Source organism: Molothrus ater, chromosome 10 (genome assembly GCF_012460135.2).
Source record: "Molothrus ater isolate BHLD 08-10-18 breed brown headed cowbird chromosome 10, BPBGC_Mater_1.1, whole genome shotgun sequence".
Taxonomy (NCBI): domain Eukaryota; kingdom Metazoa; phylum Chordata; class Aves; order Passeriformes; family Icteridae; genus Molothrus; species Molothrus ater.
The window spans coordinates 7,132,425-7,159,423 of NC_050487.2; the positions used below are offsets into that span (position 1 = coordinate 7,132,425).

At 41.1% G+C, this 26,999-nt stretch overlaps 1 protein-coding gene across 3 annotated transcripts in view; it reads right to left on the bottom strand.

The window, feature by feature from the left end:
- SPSB4 (splA/ryanodine receptor domain and SOCS box containing 4) overlaps positions 1 to 26,999 on the bottom strand; it is a 153,306-nt gene that overhangs the window by 36,485 nt on the left and 89,822 nt on the right. For all 3 annotated transcript variants that reach the window (XM_036389269.2, XM_036389270.2, XM_036389268.2), the window contains one exon: positions 17,155 to 18,011. In XM_036389269.2, coding sequence (XP_036245162.1) covers positions 17,155 to 17,848 — 694 coding nt within the window. In that variant the 5' untranslated portion in view covers positions 17,849 to 18,011. The remainder of the gene's footprint in view (positions 1 to 17,154; positions 18,012 to 26,999) is intronic.

Below are 26,999 nucleotides of genomic sequence, written 5' to 3' on the forward strand. Positions count from 1 at the left end.
CAAGTATACACAGTGCTGGGGAGGGGGGTATGGGGGGGAAAGAGATTTTTTTTTTAAAAAGGGGTAGGTGATAATTTTTTTTCAATTGCACCCAGACAATAAACCCAAAACATCAACATTAAAAGGAAAGCAATGTTTTTTACAGGCAAGTCCTTTGTGTGATGTGCACTACATGTTATCAGTTCCCTTCCTGGGTAATTTTGGCACTTTATTAGGACCTTAACATCAACAAAGACCCTGAAGTGTTTCAAAACCCTGGCATCATCACAGCACTGTTACATTGTTGTCTTTGAAGAAGTCACTTTCACTTAATAAAACAGCAGCAAGGAGTGCAGAGGAGGATAGCACAGACCCCACTGTGAAGTTACAGGACATAAGAAAAAACACTTGGAAAAAAAGAGCAATTTAGAGACACAAAAAAAAAAGTAGGAAAGATTCAGAGCTTAGGTAATTCCTTTGGAAGGACACACACACAGCTCTGTAAGGGACGTTAGTGCTGAAGCGCAACCTCAGCAGCTGAGGGGTGACCCCCTGCATCCCCACTCAGGAAAACACAACCTCCCCAGGCAAAGGGAATTTAAACAGCACTCAATTTAAAGCAACCAACCAAATAAAAAACCCAAATGGTGTCGTTTTAAACTGTCATGCAGAAGCTGCTGCAAGTTCTCCTGCTAAATTAATTCCCACAGTTTGATTTTTTTTAAAGAACTTATCATTAGGTGCCAACAACAAAATATCCCCTCATTCATTCTCTCTCACACTCTCAGAATTAAACATTAAAAATGCACACTGCTTTCACATGCCACTTCAGGCATTTTATTTTCCTCTGAAATCAACTTTTTTTTTTTAAATAGGTCAACTGCTGACCTCCCTGACACTGCAGTGCAACAGTCTGACAATAAACAGGCCCAGGAGGTTTGCTGAAAACATAAGCTTGTAGAACATCTGGTGCTACTGAAGGATAATACAAGGCAGGGGTTGGTGGTGTCATTCTGAGCTGGGAGAAAACTTCCTTACCTAATGAAAGTTTGGAATCTTAAGCTCCAATTCAGGCAATAACAAGAAAGTGGCCTTCTTTAATAGACTGGATCAATGGATGTCAAATAGATTAAGGCTGCTGGCAGATAAGTCAATCTGCAAATGAACTACTCCCAGCTGGTTCAGGGATCCAAGGTATCCATAACTAATTTTCCTAAAAACTCAGTATCTTTTCCAATAAACTTCTCAGCTTAAAAAAGAGGAAAGTAAAAAATAAACTTTTGTTTTCAATCCATCTTTTTTAGATAGCAAACTGTTGCTAATAGACACCTCCACTGGGATGCTATTTCAGCGATGTATTTGTTAGCAATGCTTTGGTGGAGGTGAGGATTTCCTGCAGAGTCACTCTAACCTCACTGACAGCCAGAAGGGTGCTCTGATGCTTCACTGCTTGCCCTCAGATTCAGCAGCAATGATGCTCCACAGCCAGCCCACTGAAAGCCAGCTTACAGCAAGGCTTAGACTGACAGCCTTGCAAGGACATGAGGCAAAAGGCAGCTTTTGTCCCGTGCCAAACAACACTTCAGGGATCTATCGTGGAATATTAGTGTCCAGCTGTTGGCAGAAAGGCAGGGCAGACTGGTGTCAGTCACCAAGTGTTTATGATATAAATACACCATCTCTAAAAAGAATCAAGCCACATACAGTGCAAGCAGACCAGAAAGGGCAGATTTCCCCTAAGTCAGAGAAAACTCACCCTTAAGCAAACCATTTCAAGGATACCTATCAGCAATTTTAGCAATAGCTGTTTTTCCCTGTTTTTTGAACACAACTCCTATTTCAGATACTGTACCTGTTATGTGATCAGAGCCAAGAGAACTCTTCTAAAGTTGTGTCTAATGAAGTCAATCTAAAATTAGTCAGGAGGCAGCATTTGCTTCCTTTGCTATGCTGAAGCACTGGTGCTGGGTTTAAATTAACAGCTCATTTTTAGCTCAGGCTTAATAAAGCACTTAATTCTGAACAGAATATTTTCCCTCTTCATAGATGAAGCTGTTTCTACTTTCTGCAGTGAGAGAGAAGGCAAAGGATCTGCATCCATTCTTCACCAGGGGAGGTTTTACATTTACAGAGAGTTTGTGATGACCAGTTCTGAATGAACAGCTGGTCAGTAGCCATAAAGATACCTGCAAACAACAAGCACAGCTTCCTTTTAGGTCCAAAGGTTACCTAAATATGAACAGATGCCCATATTCAGCTCAAGAAAAAAGAATTAACTTCACTACCAAGCAACAGCAGGAATTCTGCCATGGTCTAATCTTTATTGAGGGCAGTTTTTAGGCTTACCTATAATAATCCATTTTAAGCTGCTTCCATTTTAAGTGGTTGAAACTATTTTATAAACTGTGTCTGGCAAAAACTTTTTTTTAGTCTCCTGGAACTATTTTAAGCATTTACTTGGTAATAGAAAATACATGTGACAAACAGAATATCAAATAATTCTAGCAGCAGTATTTCCATATTTTATTTTCATCTTATTCATAGAGGTGAAGTGGAAATTAAATTCACCTTACATGACCAGACAAACCTGTAATCCCTGCTGCAACTCCTGCAGCAGCTTTAGTGCTCTTCAGAAATACCTGACATTTTACTAAATATCACATTATTCTGTCTCTCCTGTCAGAGATCACAGAATGTGCATATCACAGATTCACTTCTGTTACCTTTTGGTGTTTCAAAAAACACATGGCTAAATCTTGTATTTATTTTAATATATGAGGAAGCATCATATTAAATTTCAGATTTTTTAAATGAGCAGATAATTTTATGATAGCTTGCCTGGCACTCTTTTGTTTTCTGTTTTATTACATTTCCTGTGCTGAAAGATGTAACTGAACTGCGTGTCCAACAAATATCAGTAGATCCTTTATGAATATATTTCATTCCTTTTCAAGCCCCTTTATACTTTTGATTTTCACTTAATCTCAGTGCAATATTTTATTGGGCTGATTTTTTTGATGTATAATTTTTTTTTTTTTTAAATAAGGGACCTGGTATTTTTCTGGAACACCTCCATCACCAGATTTTGACACAGAACCTTCCACAGTCAACATTTTCTGTGCCATTTGTGAATGCACAGACATTTTTTTTAATATTCTCTGCAGTTATTTTTCAGGCTGAAGAGTTAAGCCAAAATACATCAAGAGAGGTGTTTTGTCACATAACACATATGTAAGCTGCCACAACGTGCTCTGGATGCAAAAAGCTTACACAACTCCACAGAAAAAGACCAGAGCTTTTAGGAAAGTAACTATTAAAGGTTACTAAACACATATCCATCTGGTAAAGTATGAAATCCAGATGATGACAGGCTAGGGGATCACCCAGATGAAATGAAGCTTCAGAGGAATCAGCTAAATAAAGGGCTCACTCTCCCTCTAACCCTGCCCAGTTCCCACGCTGTCCCTTAGCCAGCTAGTAATTGTTGCTGTTGAGGCCTGGATACAGATGTAGGTGGGCTATTGGTCAGATCCTGGTTTATTTATTCTTTCCTTCTGCAGAAGCCATGCTTTTCTTCCTATTCCAACTATTAATTTTTAGTATCTATTTAGTTTAGTATTTTTACATATTTTAACATCTGGGGAGAAGGGGCAGTAGAGGGCAGGTATGGACAAGAGCACGCAGACATCAAGACACACCAACATCACAAGTTCCCTGCTCTGTCCCAGTTCACATCATCACATGCACCCCGTGGGTTACTCATTAGTGACATTTTCATCATGTGATGCACAATGTCTCCAGGATCTCTTTCCAGGTGGCAACAGTTCATCCTGCACAGAACCCATACACCACACAGAAGGAGATCTGTTCCCCTCACCCCATCCTGTTACACAGTACTGGGCACAAAACATCACCAAACCTCACCTACTTTTTTACTGTGAAATTAATTACTACAAGACTCTGCTCAAAGTCCTGTGTTTAGATTTACCTACCTTGAAAGATTGTGTCTAAATTATTTCACCTTATTTTCCAATTCACTGTTACTGTACTGAGCAGAGTAGATCCCCAAAGAGATTCTACTAATATGCTCTTCCCAACTTAGAACCTGACCATTTGCTTCCATCTTTTCTTGCCTGTTTTTAAAGGAGGTTCCCAATAGAACTGCTCAACTTCACCACAATACAGGTTTTTCAGAAGGGATTCTTTCATCAGGTTCTCTGAAGTATCTGAAGTTTCAAAACCGATTGGACTGCCCTTACTCCCACACATTCCCACCTTCAGAAAACTAAAAAGCATTACATTCCCTTCCCTGAAATAATCATCATAAATATTCACCAGTCTAATCATACTATCCTTTGTTACAGTTTCTAATATCAAAAGCCCAAATTCTTGTTAGATTTTAAATTTAATCTTTATCTGAACACTAGATCTCCAGCCTGGATCAATGAAAGCACAAACTAGATGAGGTGTCCTCTGTAATGGACTCTATTGTACATAATGTAGACTAGATAATTGAAAATATACATGTTTTCTCAACTGGAACATCTAGATAAATACAAAAGCAATGCCAAAGTAAGTCTGAGGTGCCAACAGGAGAGATGTGAGAATTGCTGTAGCCTGAACACGAAATGCCAGAAAGGGATGCAGAATCACCACAAAACAAAGCCAAAAGAGATGCTGCACACCAGCAAACCCCGGACAGGGCAGGAAATGCCTCCAGGGACACCACACTTAATGACTGTCTCTCCTAACATACTTCAGGGCACAATTGTTGTCAGCCTAATTAAAACCAGAAATCATTTACTGCTCCTTGTTTTTCCCTTTGAGGCAGGAAACGACTGGAGACCGCATGCAGAAGTGCCCCAGGAGGCACCGAATTCCCTGCTACAATTACCTGGCAAAAAGAGCAGTAACATCTTTGGAGACTGCTGTCTGCAGCACACAGTTACGTCTTTAATAAAGGATTTGGTTTCACTTTTCCAAAAACAGCCGAATGTGTTCTATGAGAATTTGAAGAAAGGCCCTAAAATGGATAAGAATTACATACACACACACACACACAAATATATATATATATATATCTGAAATATATGTACCATTCATCTTGGATGGCCATTTGGCACACAGGTAGTTTGGCTCTGTCTGCAGAAGCTTATTTTTAAAATTATAATGGGGCCAAATGTGGAAGTTATTACCAAAAAAAACCCAGATAAAGATCTGAAAAATTACAGATCTATTCCTGCTTAATCCAGAACACTTCACTCTTTGGATGTGTTGTGTAATACAGAACATCAGCCCTTCTGTGAAAAGGCTCCCTTTGCTTACACATTTACTGCACTCCAGGTAGAACAGAGTAAGAATTGTCAAACAAAACCAAAGAGCCCCTAAAAACTCCTGTGACTGCAACTAACTTGGACAGAGAAACAGTCGAACAGGTCTTTCAAAGCAGTGGGAGCAACCAAGTCCAGAAGGGCCTTTAGTCAGTACCTCCCCCATCTACCACCTGAAAAATCCATCCTCCTTATTCTGCAAAGTTAAAGGAGTGCTCTACATTTGATTCAGCTTTATCATGATTTTCCACTTTAAACAAAACTAGTGACTTCTTGACAGACAAAGAAAATAGTTCTTTTTTTAAAAACACAAGAATTTTAGAGCTTATTCAGGGGATCAAGTAAAATCTAGTTGTGTTCAAGACACATCTAGAGAGCTTTGCCAATTGCACTTGTATAACTCACTTGGTTTACCCCAATTTCTTCAAAGGTCATTTTTCACATTTTAGCTCAAAAGACTATTTTAAAATACTGTTTTTGCAAAACAGCTGGCAGAATCAGCTGCTCAGAGCCCATTTTTCAAATCTGTGCAAATAGAGACAGTATCATTTGCAGATTAAAGAAAGGAAAGAATGACTAAAAGACAGCTTACAGCTGTACACTCAGAGGAGGACACCAAAGCACTCTTCTTCCCCAACTCCTGAAAAAAACGTGTCATCATACTTCCTGCAGAGAAATTAGAGAAACAGTACTGCCCACCTGCTCACTTAAAGGAGACATTCCTCTGTCTCCAGCTAAAGCAAAGAAGACTTTCTTGCACAGGGAGACACCATTTCCCAGCAGCCAGTGGATTTCAGAGGAGCACACAGCATTACTGAGCTCCACAGAGGATCAGAACATTACTGTCAAGATTAGCATTGGGAAATGGATTTACCATCTCCCTTTTTGGCTCAATCTTAATCCTAAAAGCCTGAAAAACAAAGTTTTTTTACACTATGTGTGTTCTTGTATTGGTTATATAAATGTGGTTTTCTTCTTTTCATAGTATTGAGCAACATCCCAAGTAGAGAGAACACTGGATTTTCATTTTCACCTGCTCCAAGAGCAGCTCCTACCAAACACCTCCTTTAATGCATTACTTCATAAACTAATACTGCAGAGTTAGCCAAAAGGTCTGGCTTAAAAGCCTAATCTCTTTTTTAAAAATCACCACTGCAAAGGCAATTGTGTACTGAGAACAAAACAAGAAGATGCTAAAATTGATAGGGTATTGGGCCTACAGCTTATCCTGCTTATAAGGGTAATTAAACATACAGCAGGGGAAAATAGCAAACAATGCCATTTGTTATTGCAAGAAATTGTCAGTGATGGGAAAACAAATAATTCTACAAAATGGTTTGTTATTTTCTACCTGGGAAAGCAAACCTTTTTCCTGTTTAACATAACATCCCTACTGAAACAATTTGTTAAGTTGTCTTAAAAAGCAAATGAGTAGCTTAGAGTAAATTGCTGTTAAACCAAAATTACAGTGATTCACAAGCATGGGGACTAAGTGATTTGGTGTACCACGGTAAAAGTGACCCTTAGATTTGATGTTCACATTTCATACACAAAATGTTTCTTGGTATATTGTCATTTTAAGGAAGTTTCTATCAGCACAATAATCTGGGGAACAGAAAGCAGATGGTGGTTCCAGCTGATGACAAGTTCCTGGAGCTGTGGCATTTGTTGACCAGGACTTGGCTGTGGGCTGCTGAGAAACCCATCCACCACCACAGTGTAATGGCGCCTCTTTCTCCAGAGCAGCACGGACCAAGAGTCTGCTTCCCCCTCTAGGAGAGAACCTCTGACAGCAGCCAAACTGCCAGACACCCCTCCCCAAACTCATTTTCCTGTAGTAGTCAATTCCTGGCCAACTCCTCCTGCAGCTCCTTCTCTGCAGAGCTGTCACCACTTGCTGCTGCTGTGTGCAACACCTCACGTGCAACCCAGCCAGGAGCTGGGACATCAGAGCCACAAAAGTACAGAACTGCTGCCCTGTGGCCAAGGAAGCTGCTGAAAGCATCACCTCTTTGGTACCAAGTCCAAAACACCCTGGTTTGTTCCTCCTCTGTTCTGTTTTAAAGACAAACTTACTTTCATAAACATTTTAAGATAATAGACTATGTATGCATTATGTATTAAAGGTGTTTGGAAAAATGGGCCAGAGGAAGTCTGGAACTTCCTCTGCATAAGTGATTTAGGAAAAAAAAAATCACATTCTCAGGAAGCTGCTGCTTGCATACAGATGCTTGCCAGTTAACAGAGTTGCATTTCAGAGATGTTATCAGAGTTTTCTATCAGAAATGCTGCTGGGGATGATGCTGAAAGGCTGGAACTCCAGTGTTTCAAGTACATCAAGTTACATGCAGGATTCTGAAAACATTTGCATCACAGATTATTTAGTTTCTGCTTTATTCTTGAAATGAAATTATAAAATGCCTTGAACATCTTCCTGATGATCAGCTATACCTGGAAGTTTAGCAAATTATTTTAGAGGACACAAGATCTATAATGTAGAAGTAACAGATTTAAATTTACAGTAAGTTCAGAAAAACTGGGAAAAATAACATTTAAAAACTTATAAAAGTCTATCAGAAATTAGGTAAGTTTCTTTGACTTATACAAGCTCTTAGCCTGCTTTACAAAAAAGTAACAAGCAGCTACAAGAAATGTCCAGGAAAGCTCAGCATGGCTGTGCTTAACATCATAGAGCTGAGGGTTGGACTCAGAGCTCCTGCCAGAAAAAGTGGTGATGAAAGTAAAGAAAGCACAGGAGGGATGTCGGGCCATTCAGGAGCTTGGACAGTCCTGACCTTTCTTTTCCATAAGCTACTTGGCTTACTACATCAAGGCTTATTTCCTGTCAAAATCTCAGCATCTTTTTTTTAACCCTCTTTCCAGACTTACCTGCCTTCTCTCTTCCTTTTAAGCACTGCCTTCTTCACATTTGCTCTTTCAAGTACCTCTTTCTAGATTTTGCTGGCACTTCTCACTTTTCTCCTTGCTTTCCCCCTTCTTTGCCACACGTTTCATTCTGCTGCTTGTGTCACAGGTCTCTCATATCATTCATTCTTTGCACACTACAGCTCTTTGGCCAATGTCCCCACAACCCTAACTTCCAAATCTCAATCTGAATGAAAAGTGAAGCACCTGTGAGAGCATTCCCTTCCCAAATCAAGAAAATACCACTGAAGCTTGTTTCTCTCAGGGCAAGCCCAAGCCCCAGGTGAAGCCATCCCTCCTTTCCCAAACATGCCACGAACAAATTACTGAGAAGTACAAAAGGATTGGCTGTAACCAAATACTAACGTACACTTAATGGACTGCAGATTTTGCAGGATGTTTAAAGTTTCCCCTCTGATCTCTCTGAACTTTGGCCTCCATTTGTTTATACAGGCAGAGGCCAGCAGGTCATACCACTAAAATCAGCAAATTGTTTACACATATGGCAAGCATGCATGCAGCAGGGCTGGAGTCAGGGCTACAACACAGCACATTAAAGCAACTGCTGAAGTTAAAACAACAAAGATAGAGTGAGTCCACACACGTGATGAGGAGGCCTTCTAGTGCAGTGAAACTCAGTATGAACCAAGAAATTAAATGGTATTTCTTCTGGAGCCAAGGCACACATTCCACGCCAACCTAACCCAAGTCACTTACCCCAACATCACTTGTTTCATGAGAAGTGGGAGCCTTTGACATCACCAGTGTCAAAATATAACAAAAATTTTAAGTGCATGAGCTAATTCATCAGGGTGGGAGTTAATGCTGTGAAGAATAGAAAAGCTCAAAAAGCAAGGCTGAAAGAGAAGCAGTCACTGACAATACACAAACCCCAAACACACTGCCTGGTTGTGGTTGTTTGAGCACCAGGTTCTAAACAAAACAAACTCCTAAGCCTTTAAATATTTTTTTCCCTTTCATAAAGATATTTTTTAAAGTACCTTCAAAATATTTTATTTTACATAATACAAATCACTTGAAAATTAGGAGTTTTCAGAAGCATAAAGCATTTTAGTTTTGAACACGGGAACAGGTCATTAGTATAACCCCACATTCTGTTTTGTTGGACAGAGAAATGCATTTTTGAGAGCAATTACACGCTCATGCTTAAGAGAATGTGAAAATATGAGAGGTAAACACTACAAGAAATGAAGGAACACAGCAGGATCTAAAAGAAATGAATCACTTCGGCTTGCTCAGATAAACTGTAGCTGTCAAACTTGCTAAAACCAGAGGAAGGAGGAAGTAGATTTTTTTTGTTAGCTTTAAGATGCTGTCTCAAAGCTTTGTGGCCCATTTAGCTACACAGTGAACAGACATGCAGGTATGTGGCACACACAAGAATATTATTATCTTTTCACTGAAAAACAGAAGCACCATGTTTTTAAATGCCATGTCTGAACCAAGACACACAGAAATGGAGTTCCCATTTCCAATGGGAGGACAGCATGCTGTAAAAGTATCTGAGAAATACAACTGTCAACAAAAGCTGTAACTTTTTAATGCTACCTACTTTGCTCATAATGCATTTTGGTTTAATATTCCTCTGGAATAAGGCAATATTTTTTTGCCAACCAGTGATAAGAAATTGGTAGAGACAGAGCTAATATGAACCTTCTCAAAAAAAGAAAAGGGGGGGGGGGGATAATAACTTCTAGCATCTCCTCTGCCTCAACCCAGAGTGAGCTCCAGCACTGAAGACTGAAATGTCCCATCTCACACTTCTAGCATTGAGGGTTTTCAGCAAAAATCAAGTTTGATAACAGACTGGAAGACAGATTTGATCATCAGTCCCAACCCAAACAGTTTAAAGCGAAAGACTGAAGGTGTATTGCCAAATCAAAGCAGATGAGGGGGAGCTTTGATCCAGTGCTGTCCTGCTAGGAGGGCTTTTCTGCTCTTATCTTCAAAGGGCAACACAAACCTGAACCTGAGAACACTGGGACTGTCATGCTCTGGGGGTTTCCACACTGGCTGTCTGGGGAAATACAGAATACACCAACTCATGGACACACAGGGCTGGGGAGAAAAGAGTCAAGGAAAAAGTGAGTACAAAAGGATGACTTGCAGCTGAACCTACCACCTTTTAGCAGAGTGAAACTATCCCAGAAAGTGGGATAAGGCTGCCCAGCTCAGAATTACAGCAGCAAAAAAACAAATGCCATTCTGCTGTTTGCCAGCTTCCAAGTACTTCACAGCCTCAGCATTATTTTCACACAGTGTTACTGCTAGGGCAGCTTTATTCTCCTGTACACAGGGAGCACCAGCACTACTTTCAGCAGAACCACCTGCAGGCCACAGCAGCATCTCTGGACATGCTCATTTTCAGGCCCATTGGCTGTCAATTTACCATAAAAATATGAATTTTGCCATAATATGAAGATGGGTATAGAATAGCCACTCATGAGCCAAAACACACTCTCTTTTAGAGTGGAATTTTCTCTGAGCTCAAACTAGAAATCAGGTTGTTTAACTGCTTCTCTAGTAGAGAAGCTACACTGATTTAGGAGAAAGAGGCTATCTGCAAAAAGAGCTTGTAATTACAGAAGGGTAGAAATTTCCATGGCTAGAGAGACAAAGGAGTATCTTAAAGAGAATATAACTTATGAGGAAACACATATGAAACAGAAAACAGTCAAAATTTAAAAAGCATATGCATATTTGGCAATAAAATAAATATTTCACTCAATGACAGAAGCATCCCTGTTTGCCCTGAAACTTGGATTTACAGCCTACAGTTCCCAAAAGCAATACAGACACAGCAAATCCAAAACAATAGTCCTTTACAAATTTCCACTTCTAATACAAACCTGTGAGAATTAATTCACATTGCTTAGCAATTCCATCATTGTAGCTCAAGCAAATTCATAAAAGAATTAAGCAAGGCTATCAAGTTGCTATTTTAGTGTAATAAGTACAATATTCACAGTGTAACTTGTTCACTTCAGAATTGTAGTCACTGCTCTTCAAGATTCTTGTTTCCTAAGAACAGGATACATGGGAAATCAGTGGAAATATGATCAGAACACATTATCAAGCATTTTTTCCTTAAAACTGCAGATGTGACAGTTGCCATGGCACTTTTATGAACCAGAGAGGGAAGAATAAACACTAAGTATGTCAGGATGCAAAGTGCACTACTGATGGCTGCTCTTAGCCTTGGGAGCTACAGAGCTTGAAAGAAAATATCCCAGCACCTTCTTTTGTGCTAGGCCAATGATAACTGGATTCCTTGCTAATAAACAAATTAGACAAGACTGCAAGGAAAAAAGAAACCAAATCCACAAATAACTCCCAAACCATAAAACCAAACAACTTGCTAAGTGTAAAGCTGATCTGTGCCTTAGACTGTCAGGAGGCTCTGTCACTGGAGGTCTGAACAGGAAAAAGTTAGATAAAACAAATCCCATTCATCATTACAGCTAAAGTCACACATTTAAATCTGAAAGTCCTTTTCTGGAAGAGTGACACTGCACCTGATCTTCTACAGTTATCAGTAACAAAAATGCACTACCTGAAGTTGGGGACAAGGACAAAAAAACCCAACAAGGTTTAGGTAAGAATTTATTATTGCTTAGTGTGGCAACAGAAGAGAAACTCAGCTGGGGAAGGAAAGAAAGAAATGGGGACTGAATAAATGAAGAATATCTGGGAGAGAGATGTAATGCAAAGACCACCAAGAAGGGGCAGGGGGTGGCTGTGGTGAAAAGCCACTTAGCAGAGTGGCATATTCTAGTAACAATACAGTGGTTTCAACCTGCTGGGAAAAGGCTGAGAATTAATTAGGAAGTGTCAACAAATTAAGATTCAAGGACAAAAAAATTCACTTAACCCAGGGAAGGGGAGTGAATTTAGAAGAAGACAAAACCCCCCTAACAATAACTATCTGACTCCTAAAGCAGGCACTGAAAATGCTGTTTCCTGTTAAATTATCTCAAAAGTTAAAGAATTGCTTCTTCACAGCATTGGCTGCTTAATTGCTGCTCTTCATCCTCTGACTGCATGTCCGTAGGGAAAATCCTTTCTAAGGTCTAGCAATACTGGATTTTCAGAGTATGTTATTTCCACTGCAGCCTCCAGAGTCTTGTATTATATAAATAGCATAAAACAAGTTTAGATAAACAAAAAACCAAACCCATTAAGAAATTTTAATTGAAACCCATTGCAGGGGAAAACCCAGAGTGTGATGAGAGATTATGGATTTCTTCTGGCAGTTAATAATGTCACTATTTTGACTTAGATTTCTTTATGGCAAAAAAGCCGCCAAGGGAAGACTGTATGTTTATAACTAGCAATTGTGGTATGTTAGACACAGACCAATGTGAATTAAAATAAACTGAGAATAGTAGCAAAGAACTTGTGCATAGCTCCAAAATTGGTCTTTTAGCTTAGAAGCATCATCTTTAATTCAAAATGCTAAACACACAGAGCCTCAGGTCTGAAAGAGTTTCATGGGTTTCCACTGTGATCTCTGCACAGCTGAGAGCAAAAGAAGTGAACAGAGCACAAGCCAGAACTCCTGCAGCTGTATCAGCAAGCAGAGAGGATGTGCACTGAGCCCCCTCCTCCCTCCATAGCACCCACGTCCTCCCTGGAGCTGCAAGTGCCTCAGCAGCCAGGAGAGGCAGGAGCCACAGGGATCATCACCCTCTCCCGAGGCAACCCAAGATCCAGGAATATGATCTACTGTTCCTGGGCCCAGTTCACACACAGGAGCATGTACTGCCTCAGAGCTCCCTGAACTCAGCCCACTTGCAGGCAGAGTGAGCAGGCTACTGGCACACAAAAACAAAAGCCAGAATTTCTGTCTGGATGATCTTTAGTCCACCTATTCCTTCAGGGTAGCTAAATTCAAAGAATATACTTGGAATAATACTTCTGTTTCCTTTGGGGGTGTAAGCAGAGATGTTAAAAGCAGGGGATCTGTTGCATGGTGGGCTCAGCAGCTGCTGAGAGAGCCCAGGGAGCCGTGCTGGTGAGGGCCAGGTCCTGCAAGAACAAATGCAAATAGGTACAGACAAATGTGTTCCATAAATTATACTTGTAAGTAAAGTCTTCTCCTCTGAGACAAATGCTTCCAGCTTCCTGAGCTCAACAATTATTTTCAATCTGTGGGAGGTTTAGTGCAAGAACTGCAATGAGTTCTGTTTACCTACTCAATGACCAAGTTTCCCATCCCACCATTGTTATATTGATTGTCCTCCCAATGCTTTGTTTAAACACTAATGGATCAGTCATGATCTGCAATGTACATTTACACACAAGTGTTTTGCTATTTCTCTGTTCCAGTCTATAAATAGTCTCCAGGACTCCTCATCAGACAGAAGATATAAATAGACCAGCTTTTTGTAAACAAGCATGTGCCCTGATCTGAAAAGTAACATTTTCTGCTTTTATGTTATTTGAGGCTTCTAATTATTGCAATAGGCAGTAAGTCAGAAGATTGATGTAAAATTCTGTCTTCTGCCCAGGAACTGGGCAGACATCAGTGTGGGAGGTACTGATAGCATTTGATCAAAGGAGTTTGTGCTGGGAAGAACTCACTGTATTTACTATGAGCAGTCTCCATCCTGTCCTCTGCCTTTCCTCCCAAACCCTGAAAACATTTGCAACTCCAAGTCTCTCAAAATAAAAAAAGGGTAAAAATGTCTTGTGTAAAGTCAAAGATCATCATCATGTGATGTTCAAGGTAGTTTCTGAAACAGAATACTGTGGGTATCAGATGCAGCTGGCAGAAGTACAACTGATTTTAATTACAGCATTATTCTAGGAGCAATATCTAGAGTCCAGAGGGCACAGAGGTCCTTGATCTCTGACCTGCAGCCTTATCCTCCTGTGAATCTGCCATCCCTGCAGTAATTAACACACTTGGAACTCTGCACCATCTGTGACGTATGTTTAAGTTCGTTGCAGCTGCATGAAAGCCATCATCTGAGCCTTTCACTCTTCCATTCCTGCAAGCCTTTCACTCTCTGCCAAGCAACTGAAATACAGGGGCCTTTAAAGTATTCAGAGGTCTTCAATTTAAGCAGCAAGTATTGAAAACACTAGAAATCCCTGCCGTGGAGGTCTCCATTTGCCCTGCAGGACTCCACACAAACAACCATCCCAAGCTGTGGTTTGCATTCTGAACGGCAGCAATCAATCACTGAATAGAAAGTTACCAGGCACTGTTTGACAGCAGCTTCAAGACCAGCTAAGTTACTATGGGCAGATCTACCAAAAGCTGCACTCAGGAGCAGGAAATACTTCCAGGGAAAAGGGGGGAAAAAGATTATGGGGGGAAAAAAAAGGGGGAAAAGAAGAGTTAACTGGTAATGTTAGAGAGGAATCAAACAGTAACAATTCCCCACATACATATATGTTCAAATCTATTTAAATTTGTGAACACAAGTGTTCTTCAATACCTGCTCTGATTTGCACAAGAACAAGCAATTACAAAAACCTGCAATCAAAAGTGCAATGAGAGCAAACATGGAGAGTGCCACAGCCCAACCTGCACTGTTGCACAAGGGCTGGCTGGATACAAACACCCTTAGTGGAAAAAAGACAGTGTTTGCTCTGGAGCACCAGCTAAACAAGCTCATTTGGTTTCTTGAATGCTGTTTTTGTTTCAGGACAGTAATGGATCAGTGAACATGTGATAACAAATGATGTGATTCCAAGATGTCAAACCGCCCCACAGCCAAGTGGCTTTAAACTTCCTCTTCACATGATCAGATTAACACTCAGGCCTACATAAAAGTTTGGTTCACAAGTTAACTTTTATCCATGGGTTCATGTGTTTAAAAACAATACAGACTTTGACTTTCTCAGGGATAGTTTAGGAATCTATCCTGCCTCTTCCAGCAAAATTATCCCACGAGAAACCAGATGGGAATTTTTCTCTCTGCCATGTCACAGACCACAGCTATCCTTCTCCACTTAGTCCCTTTTATTTTGTAATTTCTACCAAACTCATTCACATCCTCCTCCTGTGTTTTCATCCTCCTAGAGCTCCCTTGAGCAGCCCTGTGAAAGCTACAAAGGGAATGCAGAACAATTCCTTGTGTGGACGTGATGGACAAAGCTGAGCTGTACTTTGCTTAGTTTGGCAGATATTCACAGTATTAAAAAAACTGCTTTCACAAACAAATACTCAGTTTGCAAAAGTCTCTCTCCCCCACAATCCAAGAAAAAGACTGTCAGCACATCATTCTGCAATGACTGAGTTACTGCAAAATACTTAAGATCCTTGGATATTCCCCTGTATGAAAGCACTTGGGAAGCTGCCATTTAGCATCCAGCTGTAAAACCTGCAAGGCTTCTGTGGATAAAAAAAGTCCTTCCCCCAGAGCTTATTACAGATGTTTAGAAAAGGTAGTCTTAAGCAGGGTCCAACTATTTAATTCTGTTTCTACTTGGTATGTCAGATACAAGGTTAATGAACAGAGAAATAATTTTTGACAGAAAAAAAATTTAGACCACTCCATCCTAATGGAAAAGGATAGTAAATTCTTTTAGAAATTACTAATTAAAAGGCAAGTATTGAACACTTGCTCTTACTGCCTTCTTGAAGGACCATGTTCCATTTGAAGAGCCCAAAATAACACGAAAATGTTGCCCCGTCATCTATTTTTTCATATATATATATATATATATATATATATATTTGTAGCTCCTACTACACCTCAGATAATACAGTTTCAAACAAGAAGCAAGTTCCACTTGCTATCTTGTCCATTCTTTTATTCCCCAGCTTCCAGCAGCTGAGAAGCTGACAGTGAGTAGCATTCATTCTTGCAGGACCTGGCCCTCACCAGCACGGCTCCCTGGGCTCTCTCAGCAGCTGCTGAGCCCACCATGCAACAGATCCCCTGCTTTTAACATCTCTGCTTACACCCCCAAAGGAAACAGAAGTATTATTCCAAGTATATTATTTGAATTTAGCTACCCTGAAGGAATAGGTGGACTAAAGATCATCCAGACAGAAATTCTGGCTTTTGTTTTTGTGTGCCAGTAGCCTGCTCACTCTGCCTGCAAGTGGGCTGAGTTCAGGGAGCTCTGAGGCAGTACACGCTCCTGTGTGTGACCTGGGCACAGACCTGGCAGAGCCCACGCCCTCCTGTGCATGGAGAACTGGACAGGACCCACTTCTGCCACTCACCTTCTGCTGGGCCACTGCCTGGGGGTCGCAGCAGCAACATGCTTCTCCTTGTTATGTAACAATTTCATTAGATATTACCCTGTTAGATCAGAAATAGCTCATGCTTATCCAAAAGCCTGGATTTCTGGACAATACCCAGAGAGACTACCTTCTGAAATGAACTACAGAACATAGCTCTCTTTCAGAAAAACTGCTGAAAGCAGTATTTGACCCAAGTTTCCAGATTCTTGGGGATCCACAGCTGCTTCTGAGGGTTCTGAGAAGGCAACTACAGAAAGAAAGTTGTCTGGCCAGTCTTCAAGTATGTTTATGCACACCAAGTAAGAGTTTCCACTACTACAGGAAATTTTTACAGGATCCACAAATCCTATTTGGAAACCACAGATTTAAAACATATCCTCCAGTAAACAAGAGTTCTACTGTTAAATATACCCAGGAAGTTTCTCAATATCTTTTTCTCAGCCTGTTCAGTTTCTTTGGACATAGAATTCTTGCCACTCTGCCTGTCAAAAAGGAAGGTATTTTGACACAATCCATACCATCGTTACAAGACACAGAGATATATTCATTGTGGGCAGTAATGAGGGGTGCAGTCTCCTCACAGATAGTCAGCTCCCCCCAGCATACCGTCCACAGCAGAAGGAGAAAGAAAAACCTCTATATGAGAAAAATCAAGAGGGTAACAAAAAAGAAAAAAAAAGTGGTAACACTTACGGTCAAGTCCATTGATGTATCTCATTGTAATTTCACAGTGCCCCCAAACTGCACTGACTATGGGGTAAAGTTTTTTCCCTTTTAGTCCTCTGAAGGCCACTCCAAGATACTGTCCATCGACCATGAAGCTAAGTGTCCCTTCATCCATATCCAAAACCACCAGTAAGGAGTCTGGGAGTACAAAAGACTCATCTGGTTCCAAAAAGACGGGGTACGTGACCCCGGGCTGGTTTTTACAGTTGTGGTAGAGTTTGTTGCGCCCCAGATCCCAGCCCCAGGATTCATTGTTGCTACCAACCAGGGACGTGTATCCCACCGAGTGCAGCGGCGCGTCGGCCGTGGAGACGCCCACCACAGCGTGAGTCCCGCGCTGCCTCGTGGGCCAGTGGATCTGCCACACGTGCAGGCCCCGCGTGTAGCCCACCTTGCCCCGGATGCAATCTGTGCTTTGTGCCACCGGGTGTCTGTGGAAAGTCAGTTTGTCGTCCTCCTTTACAAATATATTTAACGAGCGATCTTCGTTATTCCAAGCGTGTTTGTACTGGACCTCCAGCTTGGCAGGAGGCATATCCAACAGCATGTCCAGGCGCGCGGGCTTGCAGAAATCCGGGCCTCTCAGCTCTCGTTTCACGGGTCTATAAGGGGGCTCCCTCACATCCACAGACTTTATGCTCCCTGAGATTTTCTGGCCCATTGCTTGGCTGCAGGTTTACAAAGGAGAAAGAAAAGTTGACTTTGGCCCAACGTCACCTCATGAAAGCGCCGTTACACTGAGCCAGTGACCTGACAAGCTGAGTGGATTTACACCTCCTGTTTGGAGTTTTTTAGCAGCAATGTTTTCAGAGTAAAAAATGCTCCTGAAAGAAAGCAGAAAGTTTCCAGTTAGTTTAAGAAAGCCAATAGGAAACCCACAGCATATTTTTGAAGCGCTTCTTCTCATCCCTAGGAGCTATTTTAAACACCAGACCTAAATTCACTGCTCCTTGTGCAGTGTCCTGCAGCGCTAGCCAGGCTGCCAGCAGGATGCGGAGCCCACCAGTGCAGACAGTCATTTCCTCCAATTCATGATAGGATGCAGACATTCTTCACCTTCTGCCCTTCCACCTATTTTGTCTGGCCAAGTTCACAGCAGGCCCAAAGCAGGCAGATGCTGTTCCCAAACAACAGGGACAAACTTTATGTGCTGCGGTAGCTTCACTTTCACTTGTGCTTTTGGTTCAGTCCCAGACACACACTAGGGCAGAATCTTTTGTTTCCAGACAAGATGTGTCCTGGGCCCTGGTGACAGAGACTTCAGCTTCTCTGCTCTTATAAAAACAAATGCAGCCAACAGCAAATGGCAGCAAAATTTAAATGTTTGTTTTGAATTTACCCTGACACTAAAAAAAAGGAGAAAAACAACAAAAAATCATCAAGTTTTTGAGGTTTTTTGTTCTTTTTTTTTTTTTTTAATAAAGGAGCTAAAAGTAAAAAAAAGGAAGGCAGTAGGCAAAGGAGCCATGGAAGGACAAATGAAGAATGGCTGTTTCAGTTCTTTTGCAGACATTTCTAATGGGCAGCTACTGCAACAGGGGATGTTCCTAATGGACAGCAGGCTAATCCACAGTTCCTCTATTTCAGTATTCAGCTGACCCAGAACACAGTAAGACACATTATGGGGAATACATGATTTTGAAATGTATTATTTCTCTGCTTCCACAGACAAACAGGGCAAAAAAGCACCAGGAAAAGCTTCTCTGCAGCCTGAATAAGTTAGATTTGTTCACATTTCAGAGCTCAGGTAGAGTGTAGAGATAAATCAAGAACCTCTAAAAGTACTAGAGGAGTAGAAATTAAGACAAAGTCCTATAAACTCAAATACATGATTGACATGGAATCAAATACAGTATTGCAGCAGCAGACATACTTCTGTCCTCTAGCAAAATCAGTACCAAATCCAGGAATGCTCAAATATAGCAGAGTAGACCCACTCTGTTTATTTATTGACAGAGTGATGACATGTTTCAAGAAGCAAAAAATCTCCACACTCTCAAGAGGCTGAAGAGCCCAAGTGACAGTTGCTTGTCATAAAATACCAAACAGCAGATGGGCAGAAATATTCTTGCAAAATCATCCTGCAATATTTCACTTGGTAAGTCAAGCCCGTGTCCTTCCTTTTAAAGAACATCTACTCCAAATGCACAGTCCCATTCCAAAGATAATTCCTGAAAAAAGCTAAGAAACATGTATGTGCAATAAAAGGGAACAAAAAGAAGTTTAGGAAAAATATCCTATACAATTTACCATCCAACCAAGTTTGAGAAGTGAATGAAGTCCTCTTACTATTTCCGATGGCAAATAACATGTATTTTCTGCATGTATTAAATACAGACATTAAACCACTTCTAGTCTTCTTTAAAAAAAAACAGAAAAAAAGAAGTACAAATTTAGTACTTCTTAGAAGTACAACTACTTAGAAGTACAAAGGCCATTTTTCAAAACCACATCACAGTTAAGTTATAGGAAAATATTTTCTGGTGGTTGGTTCCCACAAGAGCATATGCACACACATCAGTGTAAAAGTACCAGCTCTTTGCAGGTACTTTTAATGTTTGAAAATTAAACAATATATGTAAGTATCCAACGCCCTCATATCACATTTGCAGGAAGACTCACAATTCACAGGAGCTCTCCATGTGAGGTCAACTTGAATGATCCCCTTTATTCCTTTCCAAACCATGTAAGAGGAATCCAAAACTTTAAACAGCAATTACATTTAAGCTGATGCTTCCCATTTCCAATAGTGCACAAGCGCTCATGGGTTGTTTCAAAGCTATGATGCCAATTTGGCCCAGCAAAGCAAGTTCAATACTTTATTCCACACCTATAATGCCAGGAGAAATTAAATAGTGACACTAATAAACACACAGGGAAGGAATAGGAGTAAATGTAAGCAAACTTGCATAGGAGGACACATGCTCAGGGATTGGGTAATTCCTTTTAAAAAGTGATTATTTGAGCTTGAAAGGAAATGAAAAGGGAAAACGTCAGACTTTCAAAGGGAAAGTCAGTGACATCTATTTGAGATTTAGCTCTACATGCCTTTGAAAATTTCTACTTTAAAGCACAAGACAATTGCCACATTCCTGTCAGGGTGCTGAGGGGAGACAGGCGGGGAAGTCCTCAGTGCATCCTGCTGTATCACTTCCTGATCACATGAGAAACTAAACTTGGCACAGATGTTTGCCTGGCAAATCACCAAGAAATTATAAACACGGAATTGACTCACTTGGCAAGCCACAGACATTCTTCCTCATGTGCCCCAAACTGCAACATAAATAGGCTGCTAATAGATAGATCAGTATTCAGAGGAGTAAAATGCATCATTATGAGTACCTTGATATACACACAACTGTGCCTGCACTCTGGGATGCCCTCAGTAAGTACTTTAATTTGAAACTGTATCTTACAATATTAAATCTTTCATCACATATGAACATTACCACATAAATTAATTAGATAATTAAATATTTTGCCAAATAGCTTTGCATGGACATAGTATGGAACAACAGTGGAAAAATCTTACAGTTAGGCAGCTCTGGTTGCTGGAGCTGAGTAGCAGCTTGTTGTATTGCACTAAATAGTTTATTTAGTTGTTGTTTTGCACTGGGTGATTGGAGATTTGCACTGCGTAGTCTTTATATTGCACTGAACAGTTTATGTTATATCACATGGTTTGTTCAGGCACTATTTCTTACAATAGCTGACATGAAAACTTTATCTGAGGAGCAGCCTTGCCTCCCAACCCAAGCAGCAGCAATGTGAGCTCCACAGGGAGCAACTCATCCATAAAGTCCTCCTGGCAGCTCACTACAGTCCCCTTGGGTGCTTGCAGGAGCAATGTGTCTCAAAAACCAGATCATCCATGGCCTTGCCTGTGTCCTGTCCTTTTTCACCAAGCAGATGGCAGACACCCAGCTGAGGCATGGCACAGCAGGGAAGCACTGCTGCGCCCTCCACCTTATCAGCAGCTGCTGCTGCAGGGGCACAGCTCACCAAGGCTCAGCCTGTCTTCACCAACAAAATCCTCCCTACTTCCACAGGTCACACACTGGCAGCACAGAAGCCTCAGGACAGTCACTCCTGCCTCACTACCATGGGGATCTGCAGGCAGCTTCTCCTCATACCAGCCGCTGTGCTAAAGCCATGCACACTCCCATGGAGGGAAGGGGAGTGACAATTCACCTGGCAAAGGTACCCCAGACCTGCTTCCTGTCTGCAGCACGGGATCAATACCTACACAGCATTACCAAAAGCTGTGGGTTAGGGACAACACATTATTCCTGTCAGACTCGTTTGTGTTCAACCCACTTACAGAAATAATTGGTTGTAAAACCTTCTTACCATCACCTGAGTCAATAAAAACTTGTCAAAGCACAGTGTCATTCAACTGCTTTTTTTGCAATCTTACACCAAAGTAGAGAAACTTAGATTTCCTTGGGTAAATCTTCTCACCAGATACATAAATATTCAGAAATAGAAAGAGCATAAATTTTCACTGTATAGCTTTGCTTTGAAGGTTTTCCCGAATCTTTGCTCTTCCTGTAATTTCAAACCTCTACAGGAGTTAAAAAACAATAAACTATTTCAAACTGGTTTAATATATGATCTCTCCATTACACTGGTTTAGTGACTAACACTACATTTCACCACTTATCCCTGTGTGAGAAGACTGCTAGTTATTGCAGCCTAAATAATTTCTGTCCCACAGCTTCCCATTCATGCTGAGCTTTGTCAGGCTACAACGATCAGAGTAAATGCACTGTACAGGAACAATACAACTCCAAACAGGAAAAGTGTGTCAATGTCACTTAGCAGTATCTTCACTCAGAGTGCTAAAATATTTAGGGAAATCATTCACAAAAAAAGCACAAATTACACTTACTATATAAAGCTTTGCTGGGACATCACTTTGCTGTAATTAAATAGGGTGCATTTCTTAAGTTTGGTATGCTGGCATCAGTAGAACATAACTGATAAAAGAAACATGCTTTCAGCAAAGTCAGCTGTCAGCATTCCTAGTTGTATTTCCCTCTGGATCACAAACTAGACATGCAGGAAACTTGACAAAAATGCATAAGAAATGACAGCACATAAATACAATTCAAAACCACATTAGGAACACGCTAGGGCTCAGGTTAATCCTCCTAAAATAACACTTACCCAAAGAGTGAGAAGCAGAAGGTGAGTCCCAGCTCATGACACTGACCAGTGAAAGTGGCCATCAGAAAATGCAGGGAAGGAGATGAGAGGCACTTCTCACTCTTTCCGCTATTGGCCCTCATTCTTTTTTTTCCTCCTGCAGCCAGACCTCACTGCCACCTCCCCTGCCAATGTGGGCTTTGTCACCAGCCAGCAAGGACCCCTGAATGTCAAGAGAGGCAGCACTGGACCAAGGCCACTCCTCTGTGGGCACCAGAACTGCTCCTTCCCCAGATGCCTGAACAGAACAGACACAGTGTCTGAACACTCTGAATGTAACTCCAGTCCCAAAGTCCCTACAGAAGGAATAGGAAGAAGAAAAACACATGATGTGCTATGCTGGGCAGATCAATGAAAAGGGTTTATGTATGTTCAAGGACAAGGACTTTTACCCCCAGCCAGACAATGTGAAGGCACAAGGCCCAGTGTCTATCAACTTTGCTCCCAGTGTGCAAACAGCTACATAACCATGACAACACTGTTTTGAGGGTGACAATGAATTAAGCACATTTTTGGCACTTAAAGAGACTGGGTACCCTGGATTCAACTATAGATCCTGGTATCCAACATTGTTCAGAATGGGCAATAAATCAACAGTGTTGGCTTCCTTGGTCAAACTGGGAATATGCAATAACAATGCAACCAGACAAGAATGCTTGGCTATTCCAAGTTATCCTCTGCTACAGACAAAATTTGATGCTGCATGCACACTTAGCAAGTGACATTTAATATGTGGGATGAACAACGCAGCAGTAAATCATGACTTCTTCGATTCCTGAAAGGAATGCAAATCCTGAAAATCCCAAGGACATTCCTCCATAAAGAGTAACTTGTTTTGTAATGCTACAAAAATGTAATTGTTTCAAAAATCAGGATAAGCTTGTTATTAAAAAAGACTGTGCATTTAGCTGCTTGGAATTAGAATAATCTGAAATACCATACCATCTGTACCATCTGACTTAGAAGCAGTTTAGTCATATGATGAAGAATGCAGAAAGAATCCTGAGTAGCAATGAATACAGTGGAATGTATATTTTTAAATACTTCCATCTACTGTATTTTGGAACAGAGCTGACTTGAGGTTTTGGGTTGGTTTTATGCCTTCCTCTCTCTGCATGTGTTTCTGTAATTCTCCCTTTTCATGCTGAAAGTTGGTTTTAGATGAAGACATTTCTATTCTGAAGAAACATGAACTGAAAATACTTCAAGTCTGTAAACAGTTTTTCTGTGCAATCACTTCTCAGAATACAGCAATGCAATTTGAAAAACAAATATAGTAACACAATGCAACAAAAACTACTTTTTTCACTATGCAAGTCCTTTTAAAACTAGAGATATTTTAGTTCTTAAGTTCCTGAAAGGAAAGAGCACTTTTCTTTCCAGGGTATATAACAGGAATATCCATGCAATCCCACAATTACCATAAGGGTACAGATGTTTAAGCTGCTACATCCTTTCTACCACCCTTTCCTAGTCATTCCTCTCTTTTGTCTTCAGCCACCTGCATTCAAATGGCCTTGAAATGGGTCTGCCTCAGAAATCTAAAGTGAGTAAAATCTAGTGTTTTATTTTGCCAGGTTATTTTCAGGTGAATAAGCCCTCTGATCTAGAATACCAGACAGTTATGTAAATACTTGCTCTGGCAAAAGGAAAGAGAGAAAAAAAAATTAAAATCTCAAAGGCAGAACCATTCCTTTAGGCAGCAGTCCAAACCATGGAGCAAATTTCCACAGTCACTTCAAGCTGCTCTAAGGGGCACAGCTAAACCTCATGTCTGAATTCAGCACAGGCATGAGCTTCTGCTTACATCTTCCTCTGTCTCAGAATCATTCATCTTCCACCCTTCTGTCACAGCAAATACCTTCCTGTTTTTTTCCAAACAGCTGATGTGATCATTTTTAATATTCAAGTGTCAGGGTTGTATCAAAAGAGCAAATTAACACTTGAAAAAGGCTTAACACTAAATTGAAAATTATGCTTTCAGCTCCACTTTGCATTTTACAGGATCCTTTGCCATTTTATATTTCTACTCACCATGCTTCACCAAGTAAGTAATACCAATAGGTGTCACACACATGAGATTTAAAACCCAAGGAATAATTAAATTTTGATATTGCAATTTCTCACCGGTCATTACTACTTTTCATCAGCCTAACCCTTTTCTTTTTAGACAATTCATTTTACATTTTACCTCTACAGCTTTGTAGAGGATCAACAGCCCTACAGCTTCAGTTTCAAAATCAGAACATCCATTAAGTGACAGCCTCAAAATGTGGCTGAATACATTTCCACTGCCTTTCTTTTACTGCAGTTCCTTTTGCTGTAATGTGCTGTGGAGCCAGTTGGCCTTTAAAATGAAATAAGTTAAAAAGCCATAAATGAGAGAAATACTCCTGGAAAGCATCATTCCTCAGTCTAGCCAGCTGCAAATCCCAGGGAACGTGCCAGAGATGATCCCTGAGCAGACTGAGGGAAGGCCTGCAGATGGTAGGAAGTGACAAGCAGACAGATGAGAGCTCCTCTGGCTTGACAGAATGGTTCACCAGAACTTTGCTGCAACTGCAGAAACTGTAACATCACACTGGAGTGAAAATTTGTCCCCTCAGCTCAAGATTCAGTCTTTGATTGTGTCAGTGTTTTCCAAGCTTGGCAAGACTTTGTAAATCATAAGGCAGCCTTGGTTTGCAACTGGTTTTTACCAGTACCATGATAAGGATTGGGCTAAGGAGGAACACTCACAAGTAGCAGCTCTGTGGGTGTCTACAACATCACAAGGCTACTGCAGATTTGCCAGACTCCACAAGAGATGGCTCCACTCTCACAGTGCCTGTCTGTACATTGCAGTGGATGATTCTAGGGCCTTGCCTCGCTATCTTTTATAAAAGACATTCACCAACAGCTTAAAATTTACAATGCTTCTGGAATGACCAGGATACTTTTGTGATCATCTTTTGCACCCAAGTCTTACTTTGTGTAATTCCCATTTGACTGAAGCAGTTAGACAACACCTGTGAGATGTGCTCAGCTGAAGCAGCCCATCAGAGGCACTTCCTGATGTCACCTGGATGTCATTAATTCTTCCAGCAGTGCTGCAGCAGTCCAGTGACACAAAGAGACCATGCCTCTGGCCAAACACAGCACACAAGAGCTGGAGGTATTGTTTCCCTTGTGAACTGAACAGACTGATGCAGAAGAGATGCCCCAAAAGGCTGTCTTGGACAAACCACGGGTGCACACAAATGCACACGGGGTCAGGCCCATTGCCCCAGTCAGGGCTGCAGAGTGAGAGGGGGAGGCCAAGGCTGGAGGGAACCCAGCCATTGTTCTTGCACAAACACGCAGGAGATGAATGCATGAGAATAAGTTTGATGCTGAACAAAAGCGTATTCTTTTGTTTAATAGGAAAATAGACTTACACAATCACACCATCTGCATCCCTCCCAGTCCTTCCCCCTCAGCTACTTCAGTCAATAGCCAGCCTCAGCCAACTCTGACAGGGCAGCAGCAGGCTCAGGAATAACTGTTCCTACAGGACAGGACAGACATCCTGGAAGTGAGCACATGGAACATCAGGCTAGGCTGCCAGGCCACATCTTGCCAAGAAACCCTGATGAGAAGGAGCTCACATCAAAGCTGCAACTGCAGGCAAAGTGTCCTGAAGATTTCATGTCAAGTCAGCCACAAGACACAAAACCAGGAAGCAATGCTTCATCAGTCCCACAGTTCCTTCTTCTAAACAACAGAAATTAAGTAAACACACTTCACATATGTTAAGGAAACAATATGACAAAATCAGATTGCACAGAATCTGTATTTCCCAGGTGATGCAACGAATCAAGTTTCTTTGGAGTGCTGACAAAAAGACCAAACAACAAAATAACTTCCTGTTAAACAAATAAATGTTTTTGCAAAACCCCACATTATTTAAGCAACAACAATGAATTTCATCTGTTTCAAACACCAGCCACTACTACAGCCCATCTGTCAGTAGAGAACAATTGCACAGACAAGTGGAGATAATGGAGAAAGTAATATCATAAGAAACAAACTGCCTAAGCTCCAAGCAACAAAATTGATTTTCCTCATGCTTATAAAAGCTTTTCATTTTACTAAGTAATATTTTTGTGTCTGTTTTTATTTATTTAGGAAATTTAGGAAACAGGGCACTTGGTAACACAGGAGAGGCACGGGAAAGGCACAGGGCTTTAAGGAGTTAAAGACTTACAGACAGTTATGTTCCCATGTCAAAAATCTGACTCCTGAAGACACCAAGGCCACCTTGGTGAGATCCCAGAACGGGTCTCACAGTGGTGAATCACAGAATGGTTTGGTTTAGGAGGGACTTTAAAGATCAGCAGGACTCGGGTTAATAGCACAAAGCTGAGTAAGGGAAAGTTCAGTTTGGGTATCAGGAAAATGTTTTTCACCCAGAGGGTGGTTGGGCACTGAACAGGCTCCCCAGGGAAGGTCACAGCACCAAGCCTGTTCAAGAAGTGTTTGGTCAATGCTCTCAGACACATGGTGTGATTCTTGGAGCGTCCTGTGCAGGGCCAGGAGTTCGCTTAATGATCCTGTTGGGCCCCCTCCAAATGAGGATATTCTGT